The sequence below is a fragment of the Bufo bufo genome, chromosome 6 (assembly GCF_905171765.1).
Source record: "Bufo bufo chromosome 6, aBufBuf1.1, whole genome shotgun sequence".
Taxonomy (NCBI): Eukaryota; Metazoa; Chordata; class Amphibia; order Anura; family Bufonidae; genus Bufo; species Bufo bufo.
Window position 1 is genome coordinate 165710779 of NC_053394.1, and position 17778 is coordinate 165728556.

Below are 17778 nucleotides of genomic sequence, written 5' to 3' on the forward strand. Positions count from 1 at the left end.
CTGTAAAAGTAAGTGGTACTGGTAAAAAAAAAAAAAAAGCTTAAGGAGTGATTTACTACTAAGTCACATGACTGGGTAGACTGTTAGAGAGGCAGAGTGTATCAGAAGCAAAGATGGGCAGAGGTTCACCAATCCGTGAAAAACGACATCTAAAAATTACTGAACAACTTCAGAAAAATGTCCTTCCTTGTAAAATTGCAAAGACTTTGAATATTCCACCATCTACAGTACATAATATCATTAAAAGAGTCAGAGAATCTGGAGGAAGTCATGTGCGCAAGAGGCAAGGCCGGAGGTCAGTATTGAATGTTTGTGATCCACTGGCCCTCAGGAAGCACTGCATTAAAACAAGGCATGATTCTGGAATGGAAATTACTACTGCATGGGCCCAGAAAACACTCTGTGAACACAGTTCACCATGCAATCCACAAATGCAAGTTAAAGATGCCTCATGTGAAGAAGAAGCCATGTCAGCACGATCCACAGTCTTCTCTGGGCCAAAGCTATTTTAAAATGGACTGAGGAAAAACGTTAAACTATTCTGTGCTCAGATAATTTGAAATTCTTTTTGGAAACCATGGATGCCAAGTCCTGTGCACAAGAGTAGAAGGACCACCCAGCTTGTTATCAGAGCACAGTTCATAAGCCGGCATCTCTGATTGTACGGGGTGGCATTAGTGCCTATGGTGTAGGCAGCTTACACATCAGGAAAGGCACTATCAATGCTGAACAGTATAGGCTCCCATCCAGATGTCTCTTTCAGGGAAGGCCTTGCACAGTTGAGCATGACCATGCTAAACCACACTGCATCCATCACAGGATGGCTTCACAGAGTAGTCCGGGTGTGGAACTGACCTGCCTGCTGTCCAGACCTTTCCCCGATAGAAAATGAATGATGTATTTGCTGCATCACAAAATAAAAAATCTGGCAAAGAAGACCCAGGACTGTTGAGCAGCTAGAATCCTACATCAGGCAAGAATGGGACAACTTTCCTCTCCCAAAACTCCAGCAATTGGTCTTGCAAGACATTCACAGACTGTTAAAAGAAGATTAGATTCTACACAATGGTATACAGTACATGGCGCTGTCCCAACTTTTTTGAGATGCGTTGCTGTCATCAAGTTCTAAATGAGTTTTTTTTTTGTGAAATGGTCAAATATCTCACTTTCTGCATCTGATATGTATTCTATGGTCTACTGTGGATAAAACATGGGCTCTTGTGATTTGCAAATCATTGTATCCTGTTTCTATTTACAGTTATTTACAGTTTACACAGCGTCCCAACTGTTTTGGAATTAAGGTTGTATATATAGGTAATATCTATCATTCTAATCCTGGCAGTAATGATAATAAGATGACTGCAGTACAGTGATCCGTACCGACCAAGAATTGGCATCTATTAGTAGGCTTGGTGGTCAGTGTGAAAACTGCAGAATTGTTTAAACATTGGCAGGTTGCCCTAGCAACTGAATTGCTTCTGCAATATCATTGTATGGGGACTTTCAGTCACCAGGAACGCACTCTCAGTTCCACAATCAGTTCAAAAATGACCATAGCATCTGAGGGGCTAAAAGGCCGTGAGGCAATCACGGTCTGCCACTGAAAAACAGCAGGCAACTTTCTTTGGAAACCTGAGATCTGCCAAACAGTTTTCTGCCTCTGGAACTATGTAAAGGCATTTTTGGGGGCGATCTGTAGGTATTAATACCAAAATGGCAATTTAGCTATTTTTTTTTTCTGTTATGGCATTAACCTAAAAATTATGGGGCACATTTATTAAGACCGGCATTTTAGACACCGCCAGCCTCTACATAAAGTGTTAAGATTCAACAATTAATTGAATTTGCGACAATACATCTGTGCTCAACTGATTTTGTATGTGCGACTTCTTTAAGTACGATATGCGACATTTAATCGCTAAAGTTTGACTTTTTAAATAAAAGTCGCATCTATTTGATCTGCCGTGCACCTTTTTAATGATTGATAGTACTAAAGAAGCAAGCTTAATATAATGCTACATGTTGCTTCTTTTAATCTGACGTAATATATGCCAGTTTGGTAGCCCCGCCCATTTCGACATTCAGAAAACTGCATTATTTTTGGCTTATTTTAAACCATAATTTTGACGCAATATGATTAGTAAATGTCCCATCGACTTTTGGTCTTAACAGAAGCTGTGGGATTCACAGAATTCCGCTAGTTAAGGACCCCATACAGAATTTTATCAAATTATTTTGGCAATTGTCACCTGATCAAAAAACATCAAATATTCAATTATATATTATTTATAAGTGATACGTGTGACTGATCGGCCCAAATGTTTAATTCACATTGGTGACTCATTTTTCTCCATAAAAAGTTCACGTTTTTTATAGCAATATTCTGTGGGAACAACATGCTATACCCATATAACTTCGTCAGACTCGTAGCTGAAAAAAACCCCCACCTTGATGGATACATTTTGGATCAGGACTTATGTTTGGGCAATTATCTAATGTGTATAGTGAGCATTAGGGACCTGCTGGTGGGATCCCCAGTGTTCCTAAGGATAAATGGGTCCTGGCCTGCAAAGAGAGTAGGACATCTATTTTAACATGAGTACATAAAATGCCATTCTTTCCACCTTTGATTCTGCTGAATAAAGTTATCTAATGCCCCAAAACCAGTTTGCTTGGTTGCAGTGTTCGCTGGGTAGTACCCAAAACACAAGCAACAATGGCACTAAGTTTCACAGTGACCTACCTCATTATCATGTCTATAGCCCTGAATAGGCATCACTGGCCAATCAAAAAGAATCAGATGAACAAAGGGTGACCCAAGGTTATTATGTCTACAGCTAACCTGCCAATAAACTATAGATGTTGAGCTACCAATCAGGTACCTGCAAACTACACTGCAGCAGATACCACTAAACATATAAAGCTCAACTGGAGTTAAAACTTTTATGACCGACACTTCAAGCATGCTCAGTAATGTGCTCCATAGGTAAAGAGAACCTGAAGGTTCTCATTCATCATTGACCAGGACAACTGAGCAGAGCGGAGAAAGGAACATTCAACTGATAAAGGTATATTGAGCATTCTTGATCTAAATCAAAGGCTGGAGACCAATGTCTTGTGCATGATTCAACGTTTGTGGGTTGTGTTGATCTGCTTCTTAGTTTACTGTAGGATCTTGTAAGGTAGTATCATTTGGGGTTTTAATGCTCACGTATGATTTTCATGTTTTTTGAATATATGTGCGCATAAGGGAAGGAGGTCCTACAGGGGGATGTATTTTTGAGCAGAAACCTCAATATGGGAATATGGTGTCTTCTCCCATTTTGTCTTTGTCGCATATGCAGCACTAATCTTTTTTATTTCCTTTGTCGGGTACACTGCAGATGTTATTGCTATTATTATAGCTTGGCAGGATGTTTCCTTGTAGATTGATAGGATGTGAGTTTGTATAATTGCCACAGATGTTTACTGGTGTAATGCGTACATTTATACTGTATATTTATAAATGCCATTCATTGTAATTGGATGACTTTTATTCTCATTTCTTTCTTTTCTTTGTGTATAAGCTAAAGAAAAGTCTAATAAAAATTGATCTGATTCAATTGTAATTGGATTACAAAGGGGATAAGATGGGATAAAAAGAGGAGAAGGGAGGCTACTTGTAGAGAGTTGTAGGGACTAACTGTGACTAAAGGTGAAAGGTGTAGGGTAAAAAATATAAATAAACCTCTCAAATGTATGTATACTAATGCCAGAAGCCTGACAAATAAAACTGGGGAACTGGAATTAGTGATGTGTGAGGAGGACTATGACATAGTGGGAATAACTGAGACATGGCTGGATGATAGCTATGACTGGGCAGTTAATGTACAAGGTTACAGTCTGTTTAGAAAGGATCGTCAAAACCGGAGAGGGGGAGGGTTCTGCCTTTATGTAAAGTCCTGTCTAAAGCCCACATTCCGTGAAGATATAAGTGAGGGACATGAACATGTGGAGTCACTGTGGGTAGAGATACATGGAGCTAAAAACAACAATAAAATTACTAATAGGAGTTTACTATAAACCACCTAATATACCAGAGTCCACAGAAAATCTACTACTAAACGAGATAGACAAGGCGGCAAATCATAATGAGGTGGTTATTATGGGGGACTTCAACTACCCAGATATAGACTGGGAAACTGAAACTTGTATATCTCATAAAGGAAACATGTACTTGGCAATAACCAAAGACAATTATCTCTCCCAACTGGTTCAGGACCCGACTAGAGGGACGGCCATACTGGACTTAGTATTAACCAATAGACCTGACAGAACAACAGACGTGCAGGTTGGGGGACACCAGGGAAATAGTGACCATAAAGTAATAACCTTCCAATTATCATTCAAAAGAGCGTTTCTACATAAAGGAACAAAAATGCCAAACTTCAAAAAAGCTAAATTTAGCCAACTAAGAGAGGCCATAGGCCTAACTAACTGGGACAAAGTCCTCAAAAATAAAAATACAGCCACAAAATGGGATATCTTTAACCACCTCCGGACCGCCTAACGCAGGATCGCGTTCCGGAGGTGGCAGCGCTGCGCACAGTCACGCATATACGCGTCATCTCGCGATGGCCGAGATTTCCTGTGAACGCGCGCACACAGGCGCGCGCGCTCACAGGAACGTAAGGTAAGAGAGTTGATCTCCAGCCTGCCAGCGGCGATCGTTCGCTGGCAGGCTGGAGATGTGTTTTTTTTAACCCCTAACAGGTATATTAGACGCTGTTTTGATAACAGCGTCTAATATACCTGCTACCTGGTCCTCTGGTGGTCCCCTTTGTTTGGATCGACCACCAGAGGACACAGGTAGCTCAGTAAAGTAGCACCAAGCACCACTACACTACACCCCCCCCCCCCCCCCGTCACTTATTAACCCCTTATTAGCCCCTGATCACCCCATATAGACTCCCTGATCACACCCCTGTCATTGATTACCCCCCTGTCATTGATCACCCCCCTGTAAAGCTCCATTCAGATGTCCGCATGATTTTTACGGATCCACTGATAGATGGATCGGATCCGCAAAACGCATCCGGACGTCTGAATGAAGCCTTACAGGGGCGTGATCAATGACTGTGGTGATCACCCCATATAGACTCCCTGATCACCCCCCTGTCATTGATTACCCCCCTGTCATTGATTACCCCCCTGTAAAGCTCCATTCAGACGTCCGCATGATTTTTACGGATCCACTGATAGATGGATCGGATCCGCAAAACGCATCCGGACGTCTGAATGAAGCCTTACAGGGGCATGATCAATGACTGTGGTGATCACCCCATATAGACTCCCTGATCACCCCCCTGTAAAGCTCCATTCAGATGTCCGCATGATTTTTACGGATGCACTGATAGATGGATCCGATCCGCAAAACGCATCCGGACGTCTGAATGAAGCCTTACAGGGGCATGATCAATGACTGTGGTGATCACCCCCCAGTCATTGATTACCCCCCTGTAAAGCTCCATTCAGATGTCCGCATGATTTTTACGGATGCACTGATAGATGGATCGGATCCGCAAAACGCATCCGGACGTCTGAATGAAGCCTTACAGGGGCATGATCAATGACTGTGGTGATCACCCCATATAGACTCCCTGATCACCCCCCTGTAAAGCGCCATTCAGATGTCCGCATGATTTTTACGGATGCACTGATAGATGGATCCGATCCGCAAAACGCATCCGGACGTCTGAATGAAGCCTTACAGGGGCATGATCAATGACTGTGGTGATCACCCCCCTGTCATTGATCAACCCCCTGTAAAGCTCCATTCAGATGTCCGCATGATTTTTACGGATGCACTGATAGATGGATCGGATCCGCAAAACACATCCGGACGTCTGAATGAAGCCTTACAGGGGCGTGATCAATGACTGTGGTGATCACCCCATATAGACTCCCTGATCACCCCCCTGTCATTGATTACCCCCCTGTCATTGATTACCCCCCTGTAAAGCTCCATTCAGACGTCCGCATGATTTTTACGGATCCACTGATAGATGGATCGGATCCGCAAAACGCATCCGGACGTCTGAATGAAGCCTTACAGGGGCATGATCAATGACTGTGGTGATCACCCCATATAGACTCCCTGATCACCCCCCTGTAAAGCTCCATTCAGATGTCCGCATGATTTTTACGGATGCACTGATAGATGGATCCGATCCGCAAAACGCATCCGGACGTCTGAATGAAGCCTTACAGGGGCGTGATCAATGACTGTGGTGATCACCCCATATAGACTCCCTGATCACCCCCCTGTCATTGATTACCCCCCTGTCATTGATTACCCCCCTGTAAAGCTCCATTCAGACGTCCGCATGATTTTTACGGATCCACTGATAGAAGGATCGGATCCGCAAAATGCATCCAGACGTCTGAATGAAGCCTTACAGGGGCGTGATCAATGACTGTGGTGATCACCCCATATAGACTCCCTGATCACACCCCTGTCATTGATTACCCCCCTGTAAAGCTCCATTCAGATGTCCGCATGATTTTTACGGATGCACTGATAGATGGATCGGATCCGCAAAACGCATACGGACGTCTGAATGAAGCCTTACAGGGGCGTGATCAATGACTGTGGTGATCACCCCATATAGACTCCCTGATCACCCCCCTGTCATTGATTACCCCCCTGTCATTGATTACCCCCCTGTAAAGCTCCATTCAGACGTCCGCATGATTTTTACGGATCCACTGATAGATGGATCGGATCCGCAAAACGCATACGGACGTCTGAATGAAGCCTTACACGGGCGTGATCAATGACTGTGGTTATCACCCCATATAGACTCCCTGATCACCCCCCTGTCATTGATCACCCCCCTGTCATTGATCACCCCCCTGTCATTGATCACCCCTCTGTAAGGCTCCATTCAGACATTTTTTTGGCCCAAGTTAGCGGAATTTTTTTATTTTTTTTCTTACAAAGTCTCATATTCCACTAACTTGTGTCAAAAAATAAAATCTCACATGAACTCACCATACCCCTCACGGAAACCAAATGTGTAAAAATTTTTAGACATTTATATTCCAGACTTCTTCTCACGCTTTAGGGCCCCTAGAATGCCAGGGCAGTATAAATACCCCACATGTGACCCCATTTCGGAAAGAAGACACCCCCAGGTATTCCGTGAGGGGCATATTGAGTCCATGAAAGATTGAAATTTTTGTCCCAAGTTAGCGGAACGGGAGACTTTGTGAGAAAAAAATTAACAATATCAATTTCCGCTAACTTGTGCCAAAAAAAAAAAATTTCTATGAACTCGCCATGCCCCTCATTGAATACCTTGGGGTGTCTTCTTTCCAAAATGGGGTCACATGTGGGGTATTTATACTGCCCTGGCATTCTAGGGGCCCCAAAGCGTGAGAAGAAGTCTGGTATCCAAATGTCTAAAAATGCCCTCCTAAAAGGAATTTGGGCCCCTTTGCGCATCTAGGCTGCAAAAAAGTGTCACACATCTGGTATCGCCGTACTCAGGAGAAGGTGGGGAATGTGTTTTGGGGTGTCATTTTACATATACCCATGCTGGGTGAGAGAAATATCTTGGTCAAATGCCAACTTTGTATAAAAAAATGGGAAAAGTTGTCTTTTGCCAAGATATTTCTCTCACCCAGCAAGGGTATATGTAAAATGACACCGCAAAACACATTCCCCAACTTCTCCTGAATACGGCGATACCAGATGTGTGACACTTTTTTGCAGCCTAGGTGGGCAAAGGGGCCCATATTCCAAAGAGCACCTTTAGGATTTCACAGGTCATTTACCTACTTACCACCCATTAGGGCCCCTGGAAAATGCCAGGGCAGTATAACTACCCCACAAGTGACCCCATTTTGGAAAGAAGACACCCCAAGGTATTCCGTGAGGGGCATGGCGAGTTCCTAGAATTTTTTATTTTTTGTCACAAGTTAGTGGAAAATGCTGATTTTTTTTTTTTTTTTTTTTTTCATACAAAGTCTCATATTCCACTAACTTGTGACAAAAAATAAAAACTTCCATGAACTCACTATGCCCATCAGCGAATACCTTGGGGTCTCTTCTTTCCAAAATGGGGTCACTTGTGGGGTAGTTATACTGCCCTGGCATTCTAGGGGCCCAAATGTGTGGTAAGGAGTTTGAAATCAAATTCTGTAAAAAATGACCTGTGAAATCCGAAAGGTGCTCTTTGGAATATGGGCCCCTTTGCCCACCTAGGCTGCAAAAAAGTGTCACACATCTGGTATCTCCGTACTCAGGAGAAGGTGGGGAATGTGTTTTGGGGTGTCATTTTACATATACCCATGCTGGGTGAGAGAAATATCTTGGCAAAAGACAACTTTTCCCATTTTTTTATACAAAGTTGGCATTTGACCAAGATATTTATCTCACCCAGCATGGGTATATGTAAAATGACACCCCAAAACACATTCCCCACCTTCTCCTGAGTACGGAGATACCAGATGTGTGACACTTTTTTGCAGCCTAGGTGGGCAAAGGGGCCCATATTCCAAAGAGCACCTTTCGGATTTCACAGGTCATTTTTTACAGAATTTGATTTCAAACTCCTTACCACACATTTGGGCCCCTAGAATGCCAGGGCAGTATAACTACCCCACAAGTGACCCCATTTTGGAAAGAAGAGACCCCAAGGTATTCGCTGATGGGCATAGTGAGTTTATGGAAGTTTTTATTTTTTGTCACAAGTTAGTGGAATATGAGACTTTGTATGAAAAAAAAATCAAAAAAAAAATCATCATTTTCCACTAACTTGTGACAAAAAATAAAAAATTCTAGGAACTTTCCATGCCCCTCACGGAATACCTTGGGGTGTCTTCTTTCCAAAATGGGGTCACTTGTGGGGTAGTTATACTGCCCTGGCATTCTAGGGGCCCAAATGTGTGGTAAGGAGTTTGAAATCAAATTCTGTAAAAAATGACCTGTGAAATCCGAAAGGTGCTCTTTGGAATATGGGCCCCTTTGCCCACCTAGGCTGCAAAAAAGTGTCACACATCTGGTATTTCCGTACTCAGGAGAAGGTGGGGAATGTGTTTTGGGGTGTCATTTTACATATACCCATGCTGGGTGAGAGAAATATCTTGGCAAAAGACAACTTTTCCCATTTTTTTATACAAAGTTGGCATTTGACCAAGATATTTATCTCACCCAGCATGGGTATATGTAAAAAGACACCCCAAAACACATTCCCCACCTTCTCCTGAGTACGGAGATACCAGATGTGTGACACTTTTTTGCAGCCTAGGTGGGCAAAGGGGCCCATATTCCAAAGAGCACCTTTCGGATTTCACAGGTCATTTTTTACAGAATTTGATTTCAAACTCCTTACCACACATTTGGGCCCCTAAAATGCCAGGGCAGTATAACTACCCCACAAGTGACCCCATTTTGGAAAGAAGAGACCCCAAGGTATTTCGTGATGGGCATAGTGAGTTCATAGAAGTTTTTATTTTTTGTCACAAGTTAGTGGAATATGAGACTTTGTAAGAAAAAAAAAAAAAAATCATCATTTTCCGCTAACTTGTGACAAAAAATAAAAAGTTCTATGAACTCACTATGCCCATCAGCGAATACCTTAGGGTGTGTACTTTCCGAAATGGGGTCATTTGTGGGGTGTTTGTACTGTCTGGCCATTGTAGAACCTCAGGAAACATGACAGGTGCTCAGAAAGTCAGAGCTGCTTCAAAAAGCAGAAATTCACATTTTTGTACCGTAGTTTGTAAACGCTATAACTTTTACCCAAACCATTTTTTTTTTACCCAAACATTTTTTTTTTATCAAAGTCATGTAGAACTATAAATTTAGAGCAAAATTTCTATATGGATCTCGTTTTTTTTTGCAAAATTTTACAACTGAAAGTGAAAAATGTCATTTTTTTGCAAAAAAATCGTTAAATTTCGATTAATAACAAAAAAAGTAAAAATGTCAGCAGCAATGAAATACCACCAAATGAAAGCTCTATTAGTGAGAATAAAAGGAGGTAAAATTCATTTGGGTGGTAAGTTGCATGACCGAGCAATAAACGGTGAAAGTAGTGTAGGTCAGAAGTGTAAAAAGTGGCCTGGTCTTTCAGGGTGTTTAAGCACTGGGGGCTGAGGTGGTTAAAAGCATCCTAAAATCTCATTGTGAGAGCTACATACCGTATGGGAATAAAAGGTTAAGGAACAAAAAGAAACCAATGTGGATAAACAGAAATGTAAAGAAAGCAATAAATGACAAAAAGAAAGCATATAAAACACTAAAACAGGAGGGTAGCACAGAAGCCATGAAAAACTATAAGGAAAAAAATAGAACATGTAAAAAACTAATAAAAGCGGCCAAACTAGAGACCGAGAGATTAATTGCCAAAGAGAGTAAAACTAACCCTAAAATGTTCTTCAATTATATAAATGTTAAAAAGTATAAATCTGAAGGTGTCGGCCCTCTAAATAAAGAGTAATGAGGGGGGAGTTGCAGAGAGCGACGAGGAGAAAGCAAAGCTGTTAAATATTTTTTTCTCCAATGTATTCACTGGGGAAAATAAACTGACAGATGAAATGCTGAATGTAAAAATAAATTCCCCATTAAAAGTGTCCTGTCTGACCGAGGAAGAAGTACAACAGCGACTTAAAAAGATTTAAAATAGACAAATCGCCAGGACCGGATGGCATACACCCCCATATCCTAAGGGAATTAAGTAATGTCATAGCCAGACCCTTATTTCTAATATTTGCAGACTCTATACTGACAGGGAATGTCCCACAGGATTGGCGCATAGCAAATGTGGTGCCAATATTCAAAAAGGGTCCAAAAACAGAGCCTGGAAACTATAGGCCGGTAAGTTTAACATCTGTTGTGGGTAAACTGTTTAAAGGTTTTCTGAGAGATGCTATGTTAGAGCATCTCAACGGAAATAAGCAAATAACGCCATATCAGCATCGCTTCATGAGGGATCGGTCATGCCAAACAAATTTAATCAGTTTCTATGAGGAGGTAAGTTCTAGTCTTGACAGCAGCGAATCAATGGATGTCGTATATCTGGACTTCTCCAAAGCATTTGACACTGTACCACATAAAAGGTTAGTATATAAAATGAGAATGCTCGGACTGGGAGAAAATATCTGTATGTGGGTAAGTAACTGGCTGAGGGATAGAAAACAGAGGGTGGTTATTAGTGGTACACACTCAGATTGGGTCACTGTCACTAGTGGAGTACCTCAGGTGTCAGTATTGGGCTCTATTCTCTTCAATATACAGGGAGTGCAGAATTATTAGGCAAATGAGTATTTTGACCACATCATCCTCTTTATGCATGTTGTCTTACTCCAAGCTGTATAGGCTCGAAAGCCTACTACCAATTAAGCATATTAGGTGATGTGCATCTCTGTAATGAGAAGGGGTGTGGTCTAATGACATCAACACCCTATATTAGGTGTGCATAATTATTAGGCAACTTCCTTTCCTTTGGCAAAATGGGTCAAAAGAAGGACTTGACAGGCTCAGAAAAGTCAAAAATAGTGAGATATCTTGCAGAGGGATGCAGCACTCTTAAAATTGCAAAGCTTCTGAAGCGTGATCATCGAACAATCAAGCGTTTCATTCAAAATAGTCAACAGGGTCGCAAGAAGCGTGTGGAAAAACCAAGGCGCAAAATAACTGCCCATGAACTGAGAAAAGTCAAGCGTGCAGTTGCCAAGATGCCACTTGCCACCAGTTTGGCCATATTTCAGAGCTGCAACATCACTGGAGTGCCCAAAAGCACAAGGTGTGCAATACTCAGAGACATGGCCAAGGTAAGAAAGGCTGAAAGACGACCACCACTGAACAAGACACACAAGCTGAAACGTCAAGACTGGGCCAAGAAATATCTCAAGACTGATTTTTCTAAGGTTTTATGGACTGATGAAATGAGAGTGAGTCTTGATGGGCCAGATGGATGGGCCCGTGGCTGGATTGGTAAAGGGCAGAGAGCTCCAGTCCGACTCAGACGCCAGCAAGGTGGAGGTGGAGTACTGGTTTGGGCTGGTATCATCAAAGATGAGCTTGTGGGGCCTTTTCGGGTTGAGGATGGAGTCAAGCTCAACTCCCAGTCCTACTGCCAGTTTCTGGAAGACACCTTCTTCAAGCAGTGGTACAGGAAGAAGTCTGCATCCTTCAAGAAAAACATGATTTTCATGCAGGACAATGCTCCATCACACGCGTCCAAGTACTCTACAGCGTGGCTGGCAAGAAAGGGTATAAAAGAAGAAAATCTAATGACATGGCCTCCTTGTTCACCTGATCTGAACCCCATTGAGAACCTGTGGTCCATCATCAAATGTGAGATTTACAAGGAGGGAAAACAGTACACCTCTCTGAACAGTGTCTGGGAGGCTGTGGTTGCTGCTGCACGCAATGTTGATGGTGAACAGATCAAAACACTGACAGAATCCATGGATGGCAGGCTTTTGAGTGTCCTTGCAAAGAAAGGTGGCTATATTGGTCACTGATTTGTTTTTGTTTTGTTTTTGAATGTCAGAAATGTATATTTGTGAATGTTGAGATGTTATATTGGTTTCACTGGTAAAAATAAATAATTGATATGGGTATATATTTGTTTTTTGTTAAGTTGCCTAATAATTATGCACAGTAATAGTCACCTACACACACAGATATCCCCCTAAAATAGCTAAAACTAAAAACAAACTAAAAACTACTTCCAAAAATATTCAGCTTTGATATTAATGAGTTTTTTGGGTTCATTGAGAACATGGTTGTTGTTCAATAATAAAATGAATCCTCAAAAATACAACTTGCCTAATAATTCTGCACTCCCTGTATTTATTGATGATCTTGTAGAAGGCTTGCATAGTAAAATATCAATTTTCTCAGATGACACTAAACTGTGTAAAGTAATTAACACTGAAGAGGACAGTATACTACTACAGAGGGATCTGGATAGATTGCAGGCTTGGGCAGATAAGTGGCATATGAGGTTTAACACTGACAAATGTAAAGTTATGCACATGGGAAGGAATAATGCAAGTCACTTGTACATACTAAATGGTAAAACACTGGGTAACACTGACATGGAAAAGGATCTAGGAATTTTAATAAACAGCAAACTAAGCTGCAAAAAACTGTGTCAGGCAGCTGCTGCCAAGGCCAATGAGATAATGGGTTGCATCAAAACGGGCATAGATGCCCGTGATGAGAACATATTCCTACTACTTTACAAATCATTAGTCAGACCACACAAGGAGTACTGTGTACAGTTCTGGGCTCCTGTCAACAAGGCAGACATAGCAGAGCTGGAAAGGGTCCAGAGAAGGGCAACTAAAGTAATAACTGGAATGGGGCAACTACAGTACCCTGAAAGATTATCAAAATTAGGGTTATTCACTTTAGAAAAAAGACTGAAGTGAGATCTAATTACTATGTATAAATATATCAGGGGTCAGTACAGAGATCTATCCCATCATCTATTTATCCCCAGGACTGTGACTAGGGGACATCCTCTGCATTTGGAGGAAAGAAGGTTTCTACACAAACATAGAAAAGGGTTCTTTACGGTAAGAGCAGTGAGACTATGGAACTCTCTGCCTGAGGAGGTGGTGATGGTAAGTACAATAAAGGAATTCAAGAGGGGCCTGGATTTGTTTCTGGAGTGTAATAATATTACAGGCTATAGCTACTAGAGAGGGGTCCCTGATCCAGGGAGTTATTCTGATTGCCTGATTGGAGTCGGGAAGGAATTTTTTATTCCCCTAAAGTGGGAAAATTGGCTTCTACCTCAGAGGTTTTTTTTTTGTTGCCTTCCTCTGGATCAACTTGCAGGATGACAGGCCGAACTGGATGGACAAATGTCTTTTTTTCTGCCTTATGTACTATGTTATGTACTATGTTACTAGTGTGGTGGTAGCTGTGATTCCTGGGGAAGCAGGTATGAGCTGCTGTGACTGCTGGGGGAGTTGTGAAAGCTGTTGTGATTATCAAGAACATTGGGGTGGGGCGTGCTGTGACTACTGATGAAGCTGAGGAGAAGACGTGCTGTGACTACTGTGAGGTGGATAGAGAAAGAGAGGAGGTAGCATCTCATGTATAGTAGGGCATACACATTGTAGTCACAATTTTATTTGGGTTGTGAATCTCACAGCCACTTAATAGAGGGCTGTTTTTTCGTTGCACAGCAAATGGCTGTGCTGCTGGAACCATCAGCTGGGACTTCAGAAGCTGCTAAGGTGGGATTGCTGTGACTCCTAGTAACAGGAGCTAGGGACAGCTACTGTTACAACTAGGAAAGTTGGGGAAGATAACTACTGTGTATTAATGGGAGTTATGGGGAGGGGAGAGTGGGAAACAAAATGTTTCTTAAAAGAGGGGTGGGATCTCTATGACTACCAGGGGTGTAAGTGACCCATACTTTACTCACTGCCGTGTTGCAGTGATTTGTATTGCCTACAGCTTTTTGTTACTGGCTCCTAGCTCTTTGACCTAGCTAGGGTTTTTAAATAATCATCTCTGGTCAGTATTGCCCTTTAACATATCAGACACCTGCATTTTTACGTGTAAACTTGAGTTAGGCTTTTAACTTTTGATGAGCTTGCTGTAATTTCTTTTCTACACTTTTCTAGGAGTAACCATGAAATTATTGTTTCATCTGACCAGATTTTCAACACTCCTTTGCAAAAATGTTGCACTTTGTTATGCCTAGTGCGGAGCCTCCGAGGCAGTGAATGACACATGGACTGAAAGAACAAAAAGGCACTGCAGTAGGCATAGCACAGGGTAAATGTTTTGTCAGGCGTTTTCTTAAAAGTATTGCAACAAAAAGTTGCATTTTTTTTTTTTTGGGGGGGTGGGGGGGAGGGTACTTATAATGCTAACACACCAGAAGTAGTATAGCTGTGTAATTTGCTTAATTCCAGCTCAGCTGCATCCATACATATTGAATCCTTTAATTATGGGCATCTGTCTCACCTCCAGTCTAATCACCAGTCCAGACCTGGATCTCCTGTGTAGACAGAAGGCCAGTCTCTCCTGTGTAGCTGACTTCTTGTAAATTACAGGATTGCTTAATTACCTAAGAATAAACCTAAATAAAATGTTAGGTTTAAAAGTGCAGCATAGTCAACAAAGAGCATGCAAGAGTTGATAAATGTGGATTAAAGTAAGCCAATGCAGACTGTTAATTATAGATGAGTGTTGATTACATTAATTATTATTTTAACTTAATTATGTATTTCCCAACAGGTATATGATTGGCCACAATCAAATCCATTGCCGTGGTTTTGTACATGAGGGATTAAAACTAAAACTTGTCTGAAACTGATCCATAATTCTCGGAGAGCTGTACGAAATCCTGTTAGACTGATATTAACTGATACTGGTGAACAGCTGAAGTCCGTACTATAAAGGAAGAACAAGTCTTATCTTCAGCATTCCTGTTCCTTCCAGTGATATGGATCCACAGAATGTCCACAGTATGCAGGCTAGAAGCATCTCTTCAGAAAGTGATAATTCTCTTGATGAGCAACATAACTCTGCTGACAACGGGTACGTTTCCTGCTCAGAATGTGGAAAGCATTTTACCTCAAAGTCCTATCTAAACATTCATTTCAGGCTGCACACAGGAGAAAAACCTTTTGAATGTTCGGAATGTGGAAAAAAGTTTACTCAGAAGCAACATCTTGCGTCCCATGAGAAAACTCACACAGGATTAAAACCTTATAAGTGTGAAGAATGTGGCAGAAGGTTTGCACAAAAATTCCAGCTTTCATTGCATCAAAAAATTCATACAGGAGAAAGACCCTACAAATGTTCTGAATGTGAAAGGAGCTACATTACCAAATCCTCTCTTCAAGCCCACCAAGTCACGCACACATCTTCAAATTTATTTCCATGCCCTGAATGTAGTAAAGGGTTCCCTACCAAGACCCGACTACGTCAGCATCAAGTTGTCCACACAGGAGAGAGAGCCTTTGAGTGCCCTGAATGTGGGAAATGCTTTAAAACGACTTCACAACTTTACTACCATAAGATGACTCACACTGGGGAGAAACCCTTTAAGTGCTTGGAATGTGGCCGATGTTTTGCCAGAAAATCCCATCTTTGTGGTCATCAGAAGATTCATGTTGGTGGAAAGTCATTTGCTTGTAGTGAGTGTAAAAAGTGTTTCTATACTAAATCAGAGCTTGCTCATCATGAAGAAATCCATACTAGGTTGGAAATATTTCAGTGTCCATTATGCCAAGAATGTTACCAGGACAAGTCTGAACTTATAGAGCACAAGAAGACCCATGAAAAATTGTATCAATGTGCAGAATGCAATAAAGTGTTTAACCAGAAAAGTCATCTTTCACAGCACAAGAGAATCCACACAGGTGATAAACCATTTGAGTGCAAAACCTGTGGCAAATGTTTTACGCAGAAAATAGCCCTGATCTTGCATGAACAACGCATACATAGTGGTGAAACCAAACAGTTTAAATGCTCAGAATGTGATAAAAGTTTTGTGATGAAGAGTGATCTTGAGAAACACAAAATGGTCCACACAGGTGAGAAACCATTTTCTTGTTCAGAATGTGACAAGTCTTACAGAACCAAGGCACGTCTGCTTGTCCATGAAAGGATCCACACTGGAGCAAAGCCATATGCTTGCCAAGAATGTGGTAAACGTTTCAGAGATAATGATTGTTTGTTTAGACACAAGAAAATTCATGGTGGAGTAAAGAAATGTGTGTGTTCTGAGTGTGGAAAGGCCTTTCTTCGCAAAACACAACTTCTTTCACATCAGAGATCTCACACAGGAGAGAAGCCTTACAATTGTCTTGAGTGTGGAAAGAGATACAAAGATAGTAGCGCTCTGGTGAACCATCAGAAGAATCACACAGGGGAGAGACCCTTTGCTTGTTCTGAATGTGATAAACGGTTTAAAGTGAACTCTGAACTTTCAAGACATAAGAAGATCCATGATGGCGATTTGCCTTTCCAATGCACAGAATGTGGAAAACGTTTTATTTGCAAGAAAAGCCTAAACATACATTATAGAAGCCACACTGGAGAGAAGCCATATGAATGCGTGGAGTGTGGGAAATGCTTTAGCTGTAATTCCAATCTTATAGCTCACAAAAGGATACATACAGGAGAAAAGCCCTATAAATGCATACTTTGTGGAACATCATTTACTCACGTCTCTGGATTGATCTCACATAAAAAAATACATCATCCCAATGAATAGTGGCTCCTGTAAACGATATGCTTTAAAGGAGGAATTAATGGAAAAAAATGTTTATCGAACATAGATTAGAGTTCCTTAACTGAAATCATGCCATTGCCTCCACTAGAAAATGTGTCATCAGAAAATAATAACTTTTTTATGCTTAACATATTTTTTATAATTTTTGATATTTTTAGTTTTCCATGTCACTTTTTATATTTAAACTACAACAAAAAATCCTGCAGTGTTTGCACTGGCCACTATGTCTAATAATTGACGCTATTTTTTGGTCTGTACAGATCATTTTACTGAAGTTAATTCATTCTAATCCAGCCTGTAATGATATCACCTTCATGTATAGATAAGACAAGATCCACTATTCACAATATGTGATTGTCAGAGCTTATCTATTCATCCACCTCTGCATAGGGCACAGAGCATGCCTAGAAAACTCTCCCATAGAAGGCAATAGGGACCCCTCCTGTCATTGTGCCTATGGCCCATGTGGCTGCTGTAAAGCAATTGTTTTTAATGCTGTGTAAATGTTAAGCAC

At 41.4% G+C, this 17778-nt stretch overlaps 1 protein-coding gene across 1 annotated transcript; it reads left to right on the top strand.

The window, feature by feature from the left end:
- The first annotated feature begins 2997 nt into the window (after window positions 1-2997).
- LOC121004108 (zinc finger protein 160-like) lies at window positions 2998-17652 on the top strand. Its single transcript, XM_040436220.1, has 2 exons — window positions 2998-3068; window positions 15260-17652. Exon 2 carries the CDS (start codon window positions 15468-15470, stop codon window positions 17244-17246), a length of 1779 nt encoding a protein of 592 aa, XP_040292154.1. The 5' UTR covers window positions 2998-3068; window positions 15260-15467; the 3' UTR covers window positions 17247-17652.
- The last annotated feature ends 126 nt before the right edge of the window (window positions 17653-17778 follow it).

Excerpts from the sequence above, each read along its gene's own strand:
- LOC121004108 (XM_040436220.1), top strand. The coding sequence starts at position 15,468 with ATGGATCCACAGAATGTCCACAGTATGCAGGCTAGAAGCATCTCTTCA.